Genomic DNA, 14,231 nt, shown 5'->3' with positions numbered 1-14,231 from the left:
AGATAGATCCCAAGAAAAGCATAAATATACCGTTATGATGAACCAGAAAACTGTAGGTTAATTGGTACAAGTTCAGTTTTAATGTTTTCATGCAACACAATATGAGTTTTATCTCACTCCAGATTATTGCTTTTTTGTGTGTCCCTTATGCACATAAGAGACAGGGATGGAACAAAACAAAATGGCAACAATGAAATTGTGTACCATTTTAATTTCAATTAGAAAACAGGCACTATTAATACTTTTTATCCTTATTTTCATATGTCATTTATGATTAATGAATGAACAGAAATTCATCATTGACCTATAGGCCTGCAGTTGAAAGAATATTAATATATTCATGTTACTGCACCACGGGCAGATCACAATTTGATATAACAATAGTATTGGTATATCAATTTGCTTTACACAAACACTTTAAATACCATGTTATTTTTAATGGAAGTGGTATACATACATACATACATACATACATACATACATACATACATACATACATACATACATACATACATACATACATACATATATATATATATATATATATATATAAAGTATAACAAGTCTGCTAAAAAATGTATTCAATAACTGGACTTGCATTTAAATCAATAACTCTTTAAATAATGCAACTTCATGCACCAATTCAATTTAAAATGTATGATTGCTTCCTCATGGACATTTTATATTCAATAATTTTCATTACACTCTTTCCTGCAACAATGTCTTGAGAAAAACAACAAACTTAACTAATCAGATATTATATCACATAAATAAAATAGAACAAATTATTCACAATGAAATTTTTTTATTACTTATTAATGACACACTAAAGTCTGAGAAAAATTTACCATTACTACAGTGCAACCTTTCAAAACCAAAATTACTTGGGAACCAAACATTCTTCCCCATTTTTAAACAGTTTTCAGGTTATTAAATTTCTGTTATTGCCAAACTGGTGTCCCCATATATATTCAAATGTTTCTTCAAAACATCAACAGCCAGTACATTCTGGCAATAGATATGTGATGACTAGGAATTGATTATATATATATAATTTTATTTTATGCTCCTTTAAGCTGTTTTGATGTTGTTGGGTTTAACGCCATTTTTCAGCACACAATAGGCTATACATGACGGCCTTTATTAATGGTGGAGGAAGAACCCAGGAAATCTCCGGAAAGAACCACCGACCCTAGAGAAGCTACTGGCAAGCTTTCTCACATACCCACATTGGCCGAATCCGATACTCGAACATACGCAGACAGAGGTGAGATGGCAGTGATCCGTAACGGAGAGCGCTTTAGACCACTCGGGGCCCCTTTAAGCTGTTTTGAAGAACACTGGTTGCCCACATGCTGTAATTAGGTCCTGTTTATGAAGTTTATTTTAATGTAAAACACTATGAAAAACTCTTTCAATTATCAGAGTATAAGGATTTTGTCGAACAAGTTAAAATTTATTAAGATTTAAAAAGAAAAAATGGAGGACAAGAAATGAAAATCAATTTCAAGAAGAATTCAATTTAAAGAGGTTCTGATCCTGAGAGGTTTCACTGTAAACAGTGATTTATCCCAAAATGACTTTTTTTGTTCATGACTGTACAGTGATTCATTACCCAACAAGTCCAATATCAGCAATTAGCTTCAGGTCCAAAGTGATTGATCTGACCTCCCCCTTCTGTCCCAGGAAATTGTTGAAGGGGGAGCCACCATCCCCTCCCCTGGCCACAATGGCCCTCTGTCCCTCCTCATTCAGGTCAGCTACAGGAAATAGAAGTCATATAACATTAGAAAGATGGATAAATGCAAGATACAGGTGCAATATGTTAGGCACAGATTATTTTTACATACAGATCGTTTATGAAAAACTTAATAGTAAGACAACCAAATTCTCCAAAAAAAGTTATATTCATTCTATAACTTCATCACTGGGAACCAACTTGTGATAGACTGCATGGTTGGTACAAACCATGACTTTAAATACCATTGAGTGTCATGACAGTTCTGTTACAGGACATCATTAAATACTCTTGGGCATCATGTCAGCTGTCACATGACATCAATAAATACTCTGGCATCATGTCAGCTGTCACAGGACATCAAAAAATACCCTTAAGCATCATATCAGGTCTGTCACAGGACATCAATAAATAAACTTGAGCATCATGTCAGGTCTATCACAGGCCATCAATAAATACCCTTGAGCATCATGTCTTCTGTCACAGGGCATCAATAAATACCCTTGAGCATCATGTCAGTTGTCACATGGATGTCAATAAATACCCTTGAGCATTATATCAGGGCTGTCACAGGGACATCAATAAATACTCTTGAGCATCATGTCAGCTGTCACAGGACATCAATACCCTTGAGCATCATGTCATCTGTTATAGTACATCAATAAATATCCTTGACCATCATGTCATCTGTTATAGAACATCAATAAATACCCTTGACCATCATGTCATCTCTGTCTCTGGACATCAATAAATATCCTTGACCATCATGTCATCTGTTATAGAACATCAATAAATATCCTTGACCATCATGTCATCTGTTATAGAACATCAATAAATATCCTTGACCATCATGTCATCTCTGTCTCTGGACATCAATAAATATCCTTGAGCATCATGTCATCTGTTATAGAACATCAATAAATATCCTTGACCATCATGTCATCTCTGTCGCTGGACATCAATAAATATCCTTGAGCATCCTTAACTATTAAACCAACTCTGTTCAACAGACAAGATCAATAAATTTAAGTACTGGTACCACAAAAAATTAAATCATATTCAGGAAAATACCTGCCATACCTAACAAGACCTTCTCAGTAATGCGGTTAATATTTTTTCTGCAAGTGGAACCAATTTTCAGTATGGTGTAACAAAATATCATCTGCTGCTAAATTCAACCCTGAAAGATGCATTTTAAAAGTGGAGAAGTGTGATCTGATGCAGTGACTGCAACATTATGTTCAAATAAAAAGTTTAGAGGTGTGATTTTTTTATGCAGAGCCTGCAATATTGTGTTTAACTACCAAATTTAGTAAGTACACTTAGTCCTAAATTAGTGCAGTTCTAAACCCAATGGTAGTAAGAGGCTCTTGCTCCATCTCTCAGCTCAATATAATGTTTCTGTTCTATTTTATGTGGTGGCAACAAAAATATCTCCACCATAAGCAATACTCAGATTGGTATGCTATGATGTCCAATAAATGTAATTGTTGCCTTTCCTACTTTTTTCTCCAAACACATGCAAGAATATAAATTCAGACTAAAGATGGTATCCTAGAACCTGCCTTTGCTGGACAACAGATTGAACTCTTGCACCCATCTTCTCTAGACTACAGATTTCAAACTACCACCTGGCTTCTCAAGACTAAAGTTGACACTCTAGCACCTGTTTTCTCTACACTATAGATGGCACCCTAGCACCTGTCTTCTGTACGCTATCAATGGCACCCTATCACCTGTCTTCTGTACACTATCAAAGGCACTCTAGCACCTGTCTTCTGTACACTATAGATGACACTATCACTCTGTCTTCAGTACACTATAGGCGGCACTCTAAAACCTGTCTTCTGTACACTATAGTGGCACTCTAAAACCTGTCTTCAGTACACTATCAATGGCACTCAAGCACCTGTCTTCTGTACACTACAGATGACACTCTATCACTCTGTCTTCAGTACACTATAGGCAGCACTCTAGCACCTGTCTTCTGTACACTATAAATGGCACTCTAGCACCTGTCTTCTGTACACTATCGATGGCACTCTAGTACCTGTCTTTTGTACACTACAGATAATTTATAGCCTATAGATGCACTGTTGCACATGTCTTCTCTACACCACAGAAAGCGTTCTGGCATCTGTCTTCTCTAGACTATACATGCTACTCAAGCACTTCCCTGGAATACAGATCACACTCTAGTACTTGGATTCTCCTGTCTATAGATGGCATCTTGCATCTGTCTTCTCTATACTACAGACAGCACTCTATCACCTGTCTTCTATGGTCTCAATATGTCAATCTACCACCTGCCTTCATAGGGTAGCAAATGTCAACCTACCACCTGCTTTTGTTGGACTGCAAAATGAAGGTTCAGCCATCATGCTTTTTTTCTGGTAACCCCCTTAGCTGTCATTTAATTTTGACTTTTGTCAGTACTGATGTTTAACACAACACTTAACTGGTGTGACTTCCATCACATCCATATGTCTTCCCTGCTTATAATGCAAGACTTTAAAACCTTGACATTACTGGTCAACATGGATACTCACCAATGGTTCTTCCCTCATCTGTCTTAATGCACACCCCGACAGGCACAAGGATCTCTTTGTCAGCCCCATCTTCACCAAGAAGATACCTCTTCCTGAAATGTTTGTTTACAGTTATGTAAGTGCTTTAAAGAGATTCTGGACTCATTCTGTAATTAAACTAAAATGACTTTTGAATTCCACATAAACGCTACATATACATGAACTTTTATCACTTACACTTCACCTTAAGTAGAGGGACCGAAATTCTAAAACTTGGGTTAATCTACAGACTACCTCCAATGATATCACAAGATTTCAAATATTTCCTTGAAACAGTGTAATGTTGCAAATTCTTAGGAACTCACAGATGATGAATAGTGGCATGCACAACATTATGTGCACACAGATGATGAGCAATATCTAAATATTGCCTGCATTTCAGGTAAAAATTCTTTTTATCCATCAATCAGACATTGGTTGCCCAATTTCTTATCCACCATATGAAATCTAATACTGATGGGAACCACAGCCAGCTGCTCTTTTCATACACTGTATTGTATCATTTTATAGTATTTAAAAAATGACATTAAATAGGACACTTTTATCCTCATACCTTTTCTATGGAATAACAAGGAATTCTGAGTAAGAAATTAGGACACTTTTTCCCCCATACCTTTTCAATGTAATAACAAGGAATTCTGAGTAAGAAATATGAGACTTTTATCTCCATTCCTATCCAATGTAATAACAAGGAATTCTAAATAAGAAATAGGACACTGTTATCTCCATAACTATTCCATATAATAACAAGGAATTCTGAGTAAAAACTAGGACACTTTTATCCCCATACCTTTTATATGGAATAATAAGGAATTCAGAGTAAGAATTCTGAAGAATAATGGAAGAAATTTATTCTTCAAAAAGCAAGACATTTGGATAAATGGCATCTGGATTAAAGACAGTTTTACTGTATAAAGAAGTCGTTTACTATTGTGATTGCTTTAGGGTCCATCTGAATCATATTTTATGTCAAATGATCCTGAAAAGCAGTCCTTTAAAAGTAGAACTGATTTAGGGTCTGTAATGTTATTTGTTATTATTGAAGAATAACTACAGAAGGCGTTCTATACTATTTATTAAATACAATACTGCTAGGAAGGGGAGTAAAGACTGCCCTGAGAGTATATTTCCCATAGAACTTAAATCCTAGTGAACACATAACATAAACCAGCTGTTGGTGTATATCAGTTCTAATCCAGTGTGGAATGTCTGATTACTTTTACTGTCAAGTGATATTATAAAGCTAATTAGATTAAGGCTTACACTACATCTCCTCTCTTGAGAAAGTTAACATTAAAATGAAACATGATCTGATGACCACATTTCTAAGCAAGCTACATCGGCTTCATTTTTACAAGTTCAGCCTCTCAGGTGGTTTTGACAATCTTCCTGAACATCCGTTTTGACTGGTTGGCACTGCCTTGCTTTCATATGAGTCAGTCAAAGTATCAGGGTTTGAAAGAGTCACTCTAAGAGGCTTCGATAATGTAGTAGGCATGGGAATTAAATTTCTCATATTATGCCATATCTCTCCCTCTTCAGTTACTACCATGTATGAATAAGGTGTAGATGTCTCAGATTTAAACATGGCTGAAGAAAAATGATCTTTAATCCATACTTTATTTCCTACCTGAAGTTTTTTTTTCATATTTCAGTCGCAATGTTGATAATCATAATTTCTCTTTTGGGTCTGCTTTTGATAGTTTTCCGATGTCTACAGTTTCAATAAATATGACCATCTCTGCTCTAAGTTGTTTGGTGCAACTGGCAAAGTAGTTGCGCGATATGTCAAAAGAGCTATATAAGGATTGTTTGCTTTTTTAAGCATCCTTTTAATTGTTTGAACAACTCTTTTGGCTAGACCATTGCTCTGTGGATATTTTGGACTACTTGTAATATGCTTGAATCCATAATTTGTTGCAAATTCTTTGAGTATTGTGGATGCGTATTGTGGACCATTATCTGAAACTAATACTTCTGGTATAACATGTCATGCAGATATTGATTTGAGATGACTGACAATTGCTTTTGAACCTGCGCCTTACAATTTCGCTATTTTGATGTATTGTGAGAAATAATCTATCACCAAGAGATATGTTTGACCATTCAGTTCAAACAAGTCTGAAGCAACTCTTTGCCAAGGTCAACTTGGAAATTCATTTGGTATCATTGGTTCAGCTTGATCTCTCGAGTTTTTGATGCAATTTTGGCAAGACTTTACCAAGTGTTCTAGCTGAGTACTTAGTCCTTTCCACCAAACTGACATTATTGGCATTTAACTATGCCTTGGTGACCATTGTGAATTCTCTCTAGGATTTCTCTTTGAAATGATTCTGGTACAACCATGCGTGTACCATTCTGAATCGTAAATTCACCTCTATCTGCCCAGTACGATTGAAGTTTTCCGTCAATAGCAGATTTCTCTGGCCAACCCTTTTCACAGAATTGTACAAGTTGTTTGCAAATCAAATCATTTCGATATTCAGACTTTATTTGTTCAAGTCGAGTATGTGATGCAGGCAAATTACTACCAATGAAATCAACATAGGCGTTAGTTTCAACCTGAAATTCTCTGTCACTCTCGAAGTAAGAAGTTAAAGGTGCTCTAGATAGAGCATCAGCAGTTAATAGATTTTTGCCAGCAACATGAACAATACAAAAGTTGAATCTCATCAAATGCATTCTAAAGCATTGAATTCTAGGGGGGTAAATCTCCCAAGATTTTTGTGCTCATTATTGGTACTAATGGCTTATGGTCAGTTTCAAGTTTGAATTGTGACCCAATTTATAGCTACTGAAGCGTTCACAAACCCAAGTGATTGCAAGAGCCTCTTTTTCTATTTGAGCATATCGTTGCTCAGTTTCTGACATACCTTGCGATGCAAACACCACTGGTCTCAGAGTGCTATCGTACTTCTGCCATAGCACAGCACCTAGACCAAATGAAGATGCACCTGCAGATACAATTATTTCTCTATTTGGATTATAATGTGCTAAAGTTGGTGAAGATATCATTTCTTGCTTGATACAACTGTATCTCTAAAAGCCTGTTCTTGATCAGACCCAGAGTCCACAAATTTTTACTTTTCCAAAGCTCACGTAATGGTTTTGATTTTTCTGCCAAATTTGGACTAAATTTGCCAAGCTGATGTGCCATACTGAGAAACTGTTGTATCTTTGTTACGCATTTTGGAGTTTCCATTTCAGTTATAGCTTTGACTTGTTCCAGATCAGGTCTGCAACCATTTTCGTCAACAACAATGCCCAAGAAACCTAATGGATGGTCTCGAAAATTCACATTTTTCAGCATTCAAAGTGACACAAGCCTATTGAATTGATTTCATGAACATTTCTAGTCTTTTGTCATGCTGTTTCTGCATTTCCCCCAAAATAAGATCGTCCATGTGACCGTGTTACCCCATGTTGCTCCTGAGATTCTGACATCCTTTTCTGAAAAAATTCAGGTGTGGAACTGATTCTGAATGAAAGGCAAATAAAATAAAACCTACCAAAAAGAATAATGAAAGTTATAAGGCAGCATGAATCTTCTGATCAGTTTATCTGCCATAAGTTAACTGTTTGAGTTTGCATCAAGTTTAGTGAAAAACTTTGCACATGCTAGTTTTGCAAGGGATTCTTCAACTAATGATAGTACATGGTTCTCTCTTTTAACTGATATCATTAAGTTTAGTTAGATCCACGCAAATTCTTAGCATACCATTTGGTTTCGGAATGACAACCATTGCCACACACCACTCAGTGGGCTCATCTACTTTTGAAATAACTCCCATTTTTTCCATTCTACCCAACTTCTCTTGAACTTTATTCAATAAAGGGATAGGAATCTTTCTTGGGGAAGATAAGGCATAAGGTTTCGCATTTCTGTCCAGCGTTATGTTATTGAACCATTTTGTTTTCCTTGGACCTTTAAACAAATTTGGGAATTTCGCAAGATAATCCCTATCTAAATTTACAGATTTATCATGACGTTTGCTTGCATTTTGTGAGTTTTTATCTGAGGCATTTACTAAGGATATATTCTCCTGTTCAATAATCTTGAAAGCCTTAATAACAGGCCTGCCCAAGAGTGCCTAATTCAGTCCCTTTACAACAAATATGTCTTGTACACTGAATGCATTGTTCGATTCCAGTCCATATGTGAATTTTCCCAGCACTTTAAGTTCAGAGTTTCCAGGTCCATACAGTTTTCGATCAGACTTTGATAGATTTTGGTCTCCAATTTTTAAAAAATCCCTCTCATGAATTACAGCTCCAGTATCAATCTTGAATAAAAGTGAATCATTGTTCAATCTCGCACACGTTATCCACGGCTTACACTTCATTGTGCTAACAGTCCTTAGAACTCCAGGTTCCACTCTCGATTCTATTGTGCGAACTGCTGATTTTGACAGAGAGCATTTTCCAGTTTCCTCTTTTCTTACACTTGTAGCATTCTGCTTCTTTTGCTGGACACTGGTCTCGAGAATGATTAACTTTCTTTCCACATCTCATGCATCCATTTCTGCTAACATTATTCTGTTGAACTTTTGGGATTTTATGTTTCTGTTTCCCATATTTCAGTGAAGACGATTTTGCTGCATCCATTTCAGTCATTCGTTCTCCAATTGTTCGTATAACTGATTGTTACTTTTTCATGGCCTCATTTTGTCGAGCTTGACTAAAGGCAGACTCTAGAGTTAGATTCGCATTTAACTGCAATTTTTCTGACAGTTTTAAATCTTGTAGTCCAACTACAAGTCAATCTCTAATCATTTCATCATGTAGTAGCCTGAAATCACAATTACTGGTATTTGCTAACACATAGATAGCTGTAACAAAACTGTCCACTGTTTCTCCCTCTTCCTGTTTTCTTTGATTAAATTTTGCCATTTCAAAAATTACATTCCTCTCTGGAATGAAATATCACATGAATCTATCTGTCACAGGCTTCCACATATTTTGTTTTTCCTCTGTCATGTTGAATGGGGCTCCGAGTGGCCTAAAGCACTCACCATACCGGATCACTGCCATCTCACCTCTGTCTGCGTGGGTTCGAGTCCAAGGCTCTGCTAGCGTGGGTATGTGGGAAAACCTGCCAGTAGCTTCTCATGGGTTGGTGGTTCTTCCCTGCGTTTTCCAGGGTTCTTCCTCCACCAGTTATACTGGCCGCCATGTATAGCCTATCTTGTGCTGAATAATGGCGTTAAACCCTAGAACAACAACAACAGTCAAGTTGAACGAAGACAAAATGTCATCAGCCTCACTTCCGATGGAATAAATCAAAGTATTTACTTTAATTTCTTCCTCTTTTTCACTAAGTCCAGATGCTTGACAAAAGCGTTCAAAGCGCTGAAACCACTTTTCCCAAGTTTCAAGTCTCAGTAAGTCAATCTTGTTCGGATTTGTAAATTGAAATGAAGCCATTTTCAACTCTGATAATTTCAATTCTGTGTTTTTACCGCTGCCACCATGTAATGTTATTTGTTATTGAAGAATAACTGCAGAAGGTGTTCTATACTATTTATTAAATACAAGACATTAGTACAGCTAGGAAGGGGAGTAAAGACTGCACTGAAAGTATTTTTCCCATGGAACATAAACCCTAGTGAACATATATTCATAAACCAGCTGCTGGTGTACATCAGTTCTAATCCAGTGTGGAATATCTGACTACTTTTACTGTCAAGTGATATTATAAAGCTAATTAGATTAAGGCTTACACTACAGGGTCCATCTGATATTTTATACTTACAGGCAATATAATGATGTTCTTTATCATGATTATTGTAGGGTCCATTAAAATCACATTTAATGCCAACAGGCCATATAAAGCAGGCCTTTACTATGATGTCTGCTTTAGGGTCCATCTGAATCATATTTTATATGGGGCCCCGAGTGGCTGAGTGGTCTAAAGCGCTCACCGTTCTGGATCAATGCCATCTCACCTCTGTCTGCGTGGGTTCGAGTCCAAGGATCAGCTAGTGTGGGTATGTGGGAAAGCCTGCCAGTAGCTTCTCATGGGTCGGTGGTTCTTCCCTGGGTTTTCCAGGGTTCTTCCTCCACCATTTATACTGGCCGTCATGTATAGCCTATCTTGTGCTGAAAAATGGCGTTAAACCCTAGAACAACAACATATTTTATATCAATAGACCCAATAAAGGAGTCCTTAAAAATGACTACTTTAGGGTACACATCAGAATAAAGTTTTATATAAACAGACCACATAGAGAAGTCTTTATATGATGATATGCTTAGGAACTGTATTCGATTTCAATGGGCCATATAAAAAAAGTCCTTTCCATGATGTTTGCTTTCGGGTCCATCAGAACTGTATTCAATTTCAATGGGCCATATAAAAAAGTCCTTTCCATGATGTTTGCTTTAGGGTCCATCAGAACTGTATTCATTTTCAATGGGCCATATAAAAAAGTCCTTTCCATGATGTTTGCTTTAGGGTCCATCAGAATTTTATTCTATTTTGACAGGTCATATAAAAAGTCCTTTCTATGATGATTGCTTTAGGGTCCATCAGAACTGTATTATATTTCAATGGGCCATATCAGAACAATATGTTATACCAATAATAATAATAATAATAATAATGAAGACTTTGTATAGCACCTAATCTTTAGAAGCTCTAAGCGCTTTACAACATTAGACAACACATGTAAGATAAAAAACATATAATGATATGATTACAAAAACAAACACTATGAAATTAGAAAACATTAAAAAAGTAAATAAATAAAAACATGCTGAGAATATTTAAGGTAGGAAACATTATTAGGTCTTTAAGTTTGTTCTTGCAGTCGAAATAAGAGATTTTTGAGAGCCCTCCTGAATGGGATCACTGTGTCTTTGTGTCTATGTTCAGTAGGCAATTCATTCCACATTGCTGGGCCCTGGTATGCAAAAGAACGCTGTCCATATGACTTTGTTTTCACAGTGGGAATAATGAGTATATGACTGTCAGAAGAGGAGCGTAAGTATCTTGCTGGTGTGTACACATGGGTGAGGTCGGATATGTATGTTGGACTAGAGTCCGACAGTGAAACGTAGCACAGAGAACAAATTTTGTGCTTGATTCTGGATCGAATGGATAGCCAGTGTAGGGCACAGAGCAGCGGGGAGGTGTGCTCTGATTGTGGTACTCTCCGATGAGTATGATCCAAGCAGGTGTGTTTTGAACTTTTTGAAGTTTCTGGAGTAGATATTGAGATGAACCAGACAGAATCGAGTTACAATAGTCCAGTCTTGAAAGTACTAATGAACACACAGGTGTTTTAGTGGCATCAACTGAAAGATATTTGCGAATTGAGCTGATGCATCTCAGCTCAAGATATGCAGCCCTGCATATTTTCATGACATGTTGGTGCAATGTGAGAGTACTGTCCAGAGTAACACCTAGGTTGCATACTGATTGTGTGAATTTAATGTTGGTGTTGCTGATATTAATTGTTTGAGGTAAAGGATGTGAATGAGAAAGTCTTTGTGTTGTGATCAGAATGGCCTCAGTTTTATCATCATTCATCTGCAGATTGTTACATGTCATCCATGATTTCACATCAGAAATGCACCTCTCTACACCTTGGATGGTAGCATCAACTTCAGTTGGGTGGCTAGATTTGTATATTTGGGTGTCATCAGCGTACAATTGGTGAGACATTGGATGACGATCTATAACACTTGAAAGTGACTGAGTGTACAGAATGAAGAGATCAACTGACAGTTTATAACATGATAAACACAACAAAAAAAAACGTTAAACTCTCAAACTGCAATTATTTATCATTTTTATTGTTATTTTGTTTTTATAAACAAATATTTCCCTATCAGTTTAAGAGCCTGTTTAAGTATATGAATTCTTGTTGAGGCGTTTGCTAAGTAGCTATTTATAGAACAGGGAATTCTCCATCTGCAACACAATATCTATGTCAATATCAAACAAACAATTATACCAATGGTAGGTGATCTAAGGTTTTAAACATTCCATTTATATATATATATATATATATATATATATATATATATATATATATATATATATATATATATATATATATTTATTTATAGAAGTTAGTCTAAAGTAGTACTCTGTACAGTTCATACAGAAATAAATCTTCTCCAGAGAACCAGAGAGAACAACTATAAATGCTCAAACAGAAGTTTGCATAAAGTTCAGAAATGCATGTGCTCTACTAGCATTACCTCACATGCCCACTTGTTGTGCTAACAACATTTAATTTTAATTAAATTTAAATTAAATTAAATTTTATTGTAGTTTTATGCATTGATTATGCTATGGATAATAATCTCAATTACATGTATATGTATTTGTCATTAAAATCTTTTATTGCTATATGTATTTGTATTTTGAGAGAATTCATAACTTGTTATCTCCAGGATGTATTTTAAAAGTATACTACTTGAGCTGACATTGTTACAATATTGTATTGCAAGAATCATTTTCTTTTAAAACCTCATTAGCATGTGTCAATGTATACAATATTATGCCTTCATTAATCATATCAGCTGCATATCTCTTGTTTGCTTTTATGTACTTTTCACGATGACTTCTGTAATTAAATATATGTTCTGTTTAAACCAACTTGTTGATAGGTTTGAAAGGAAAGGCCACATGAAACCAAATTTATGTTGCAGAAACCACCCTGTCTATCAACAGATAGACAGACTGAAATTGCTATCACTATATCCAACCTTACTTTTGGTTGGACAGATAAAAAGGGTGTGAAATATGCTGTACTACCTGTCTGCATGTCTGACCATCCTGATACCTTGGAATATGATTTGGGGTGCACTGAGGATGGAGGGGGGGGGCAGCAGATGTGTACAATGGTTAGCAAATTTAATATCACCCTGAAAAGTTGGCTGGGTGGATGGGGGTGGGAAAGGTTTCTAGACAAAAACTATTGTAATGTAGATCTGAAAATTGACTTGTCTCATCATTAAGGCTACTTAAACAGCTGAATCTGTCTTAAAGATTGGCTGTATTAAGCAAGTACCTGCCTTAAACAGCCAGTTTTCAAAGCCCCTAAAACCAAAATATGAAACAAATGAACCTCTATTAAGCAACTAAATGCTTTCAGAGACCACTTTTCTAACGTCTAAAAGGTTTTACTGTATGCAGCTGGTTTGGATGACATCCCCAGGTCTTGCTCCTGGTATGGGTGGGTTAATGTCCCTTGGTCAACCCTTCAAATTTTGTTAGATCCCCACTCTATGTACTACATATAGGTTTGCTGGACATAAGATGAAAACAGACATACTTTAAATACTATCAGTACAGAAGTCTTACTCCAGGGTTATAACCTGGAAACTATCAAGATCCCAAACATAAACCACACACACACACAGATGCACAAACACACACACATAAAGAAACAAATACATTTATGCAATGTCATAGCTGCCAAACCCCCCCCCATACAAAAATACTGACTGCTTATGACAAACATACTGATTTTCAGGAACAAATACTGATTTTTACAATTTTAATGCGTATGTATTTACAACATATACAACCATCAGTAAAGTAGGACAGTGCTTTACATAAATATTTAATGTCAAAGATGCATGTGTTGTACCATGTTCCATTCGGGTGCCCATTCAGAAGGTGCAAGAGTGCAACACACTCAGACACAGGCTGTTTATAGTAGCCTTTTCCACACCTTATTTTTTTCCCAATCATTATCAATTTGAATGTATCAACTTTCATTGATGATCTCAATTCTGTGTGACTTTCTTACTGAACTGTTTTCGTTCAAGCATACAAATAATCCTTTGCGATTTTACTGTCTGGAAAACATGTGTGAAATAAATTGCAAGCAACACTAGTAACTGAAAGAGAAAGGTTAATTTCCAAAAGAAATTTAATAATATGAATT

The 14,231-nt window shown here is 36.0% G+C and overlaps 1 protein-coding gene across 1 annotated transcript in view; it reads right to left on the bottom strand.

Moving 5' to 3' along the window:
* LOC149776295 (GTP-binding protein 10 homolog) overlaps positions 1-14,231 on the bottom strand; it is a 73,604-nt gene that overhangs the window by 38,801 nt on the left and 20,572 nt on the right. Inside the window, exons 4-5 of the mRNA XM_089942756.1 lie at positions 4,288-4,379; positions 1,616-1,760 (exon numbers count right to left, since the gene is read on the bottom strand). Coding sequence (XP_089798882.1) covers positions 1,616-1,760; positions 4,288-4,379 — 237 coding nt within the window. The remainder of the gene's footprint in view (positions 1-1,615; positions 1,761-4,287; positions 4,380-14,231) is intronic.

Source organism: Sinohyriopsis cumingii, chromosome 18 (genome assembly GCF_028554795.1).
Source record: "Sinohyriopsis cumingii isolate HCF-2022 chromosome 18, ASM2855479v2, whole genome shotgun sequence".
Taxonomy (NCBI): Eukaryota; Metazoa; Mollusca; class Bivalvia; order Unionida; family Unionidae; genus Sinohyriopsis; species Sinohyriopsis cumingii.
Note: the sequence above shows the minus strand (reverse complement) of the source record. Positions and strands in the feature narration are given on the sequence as shown.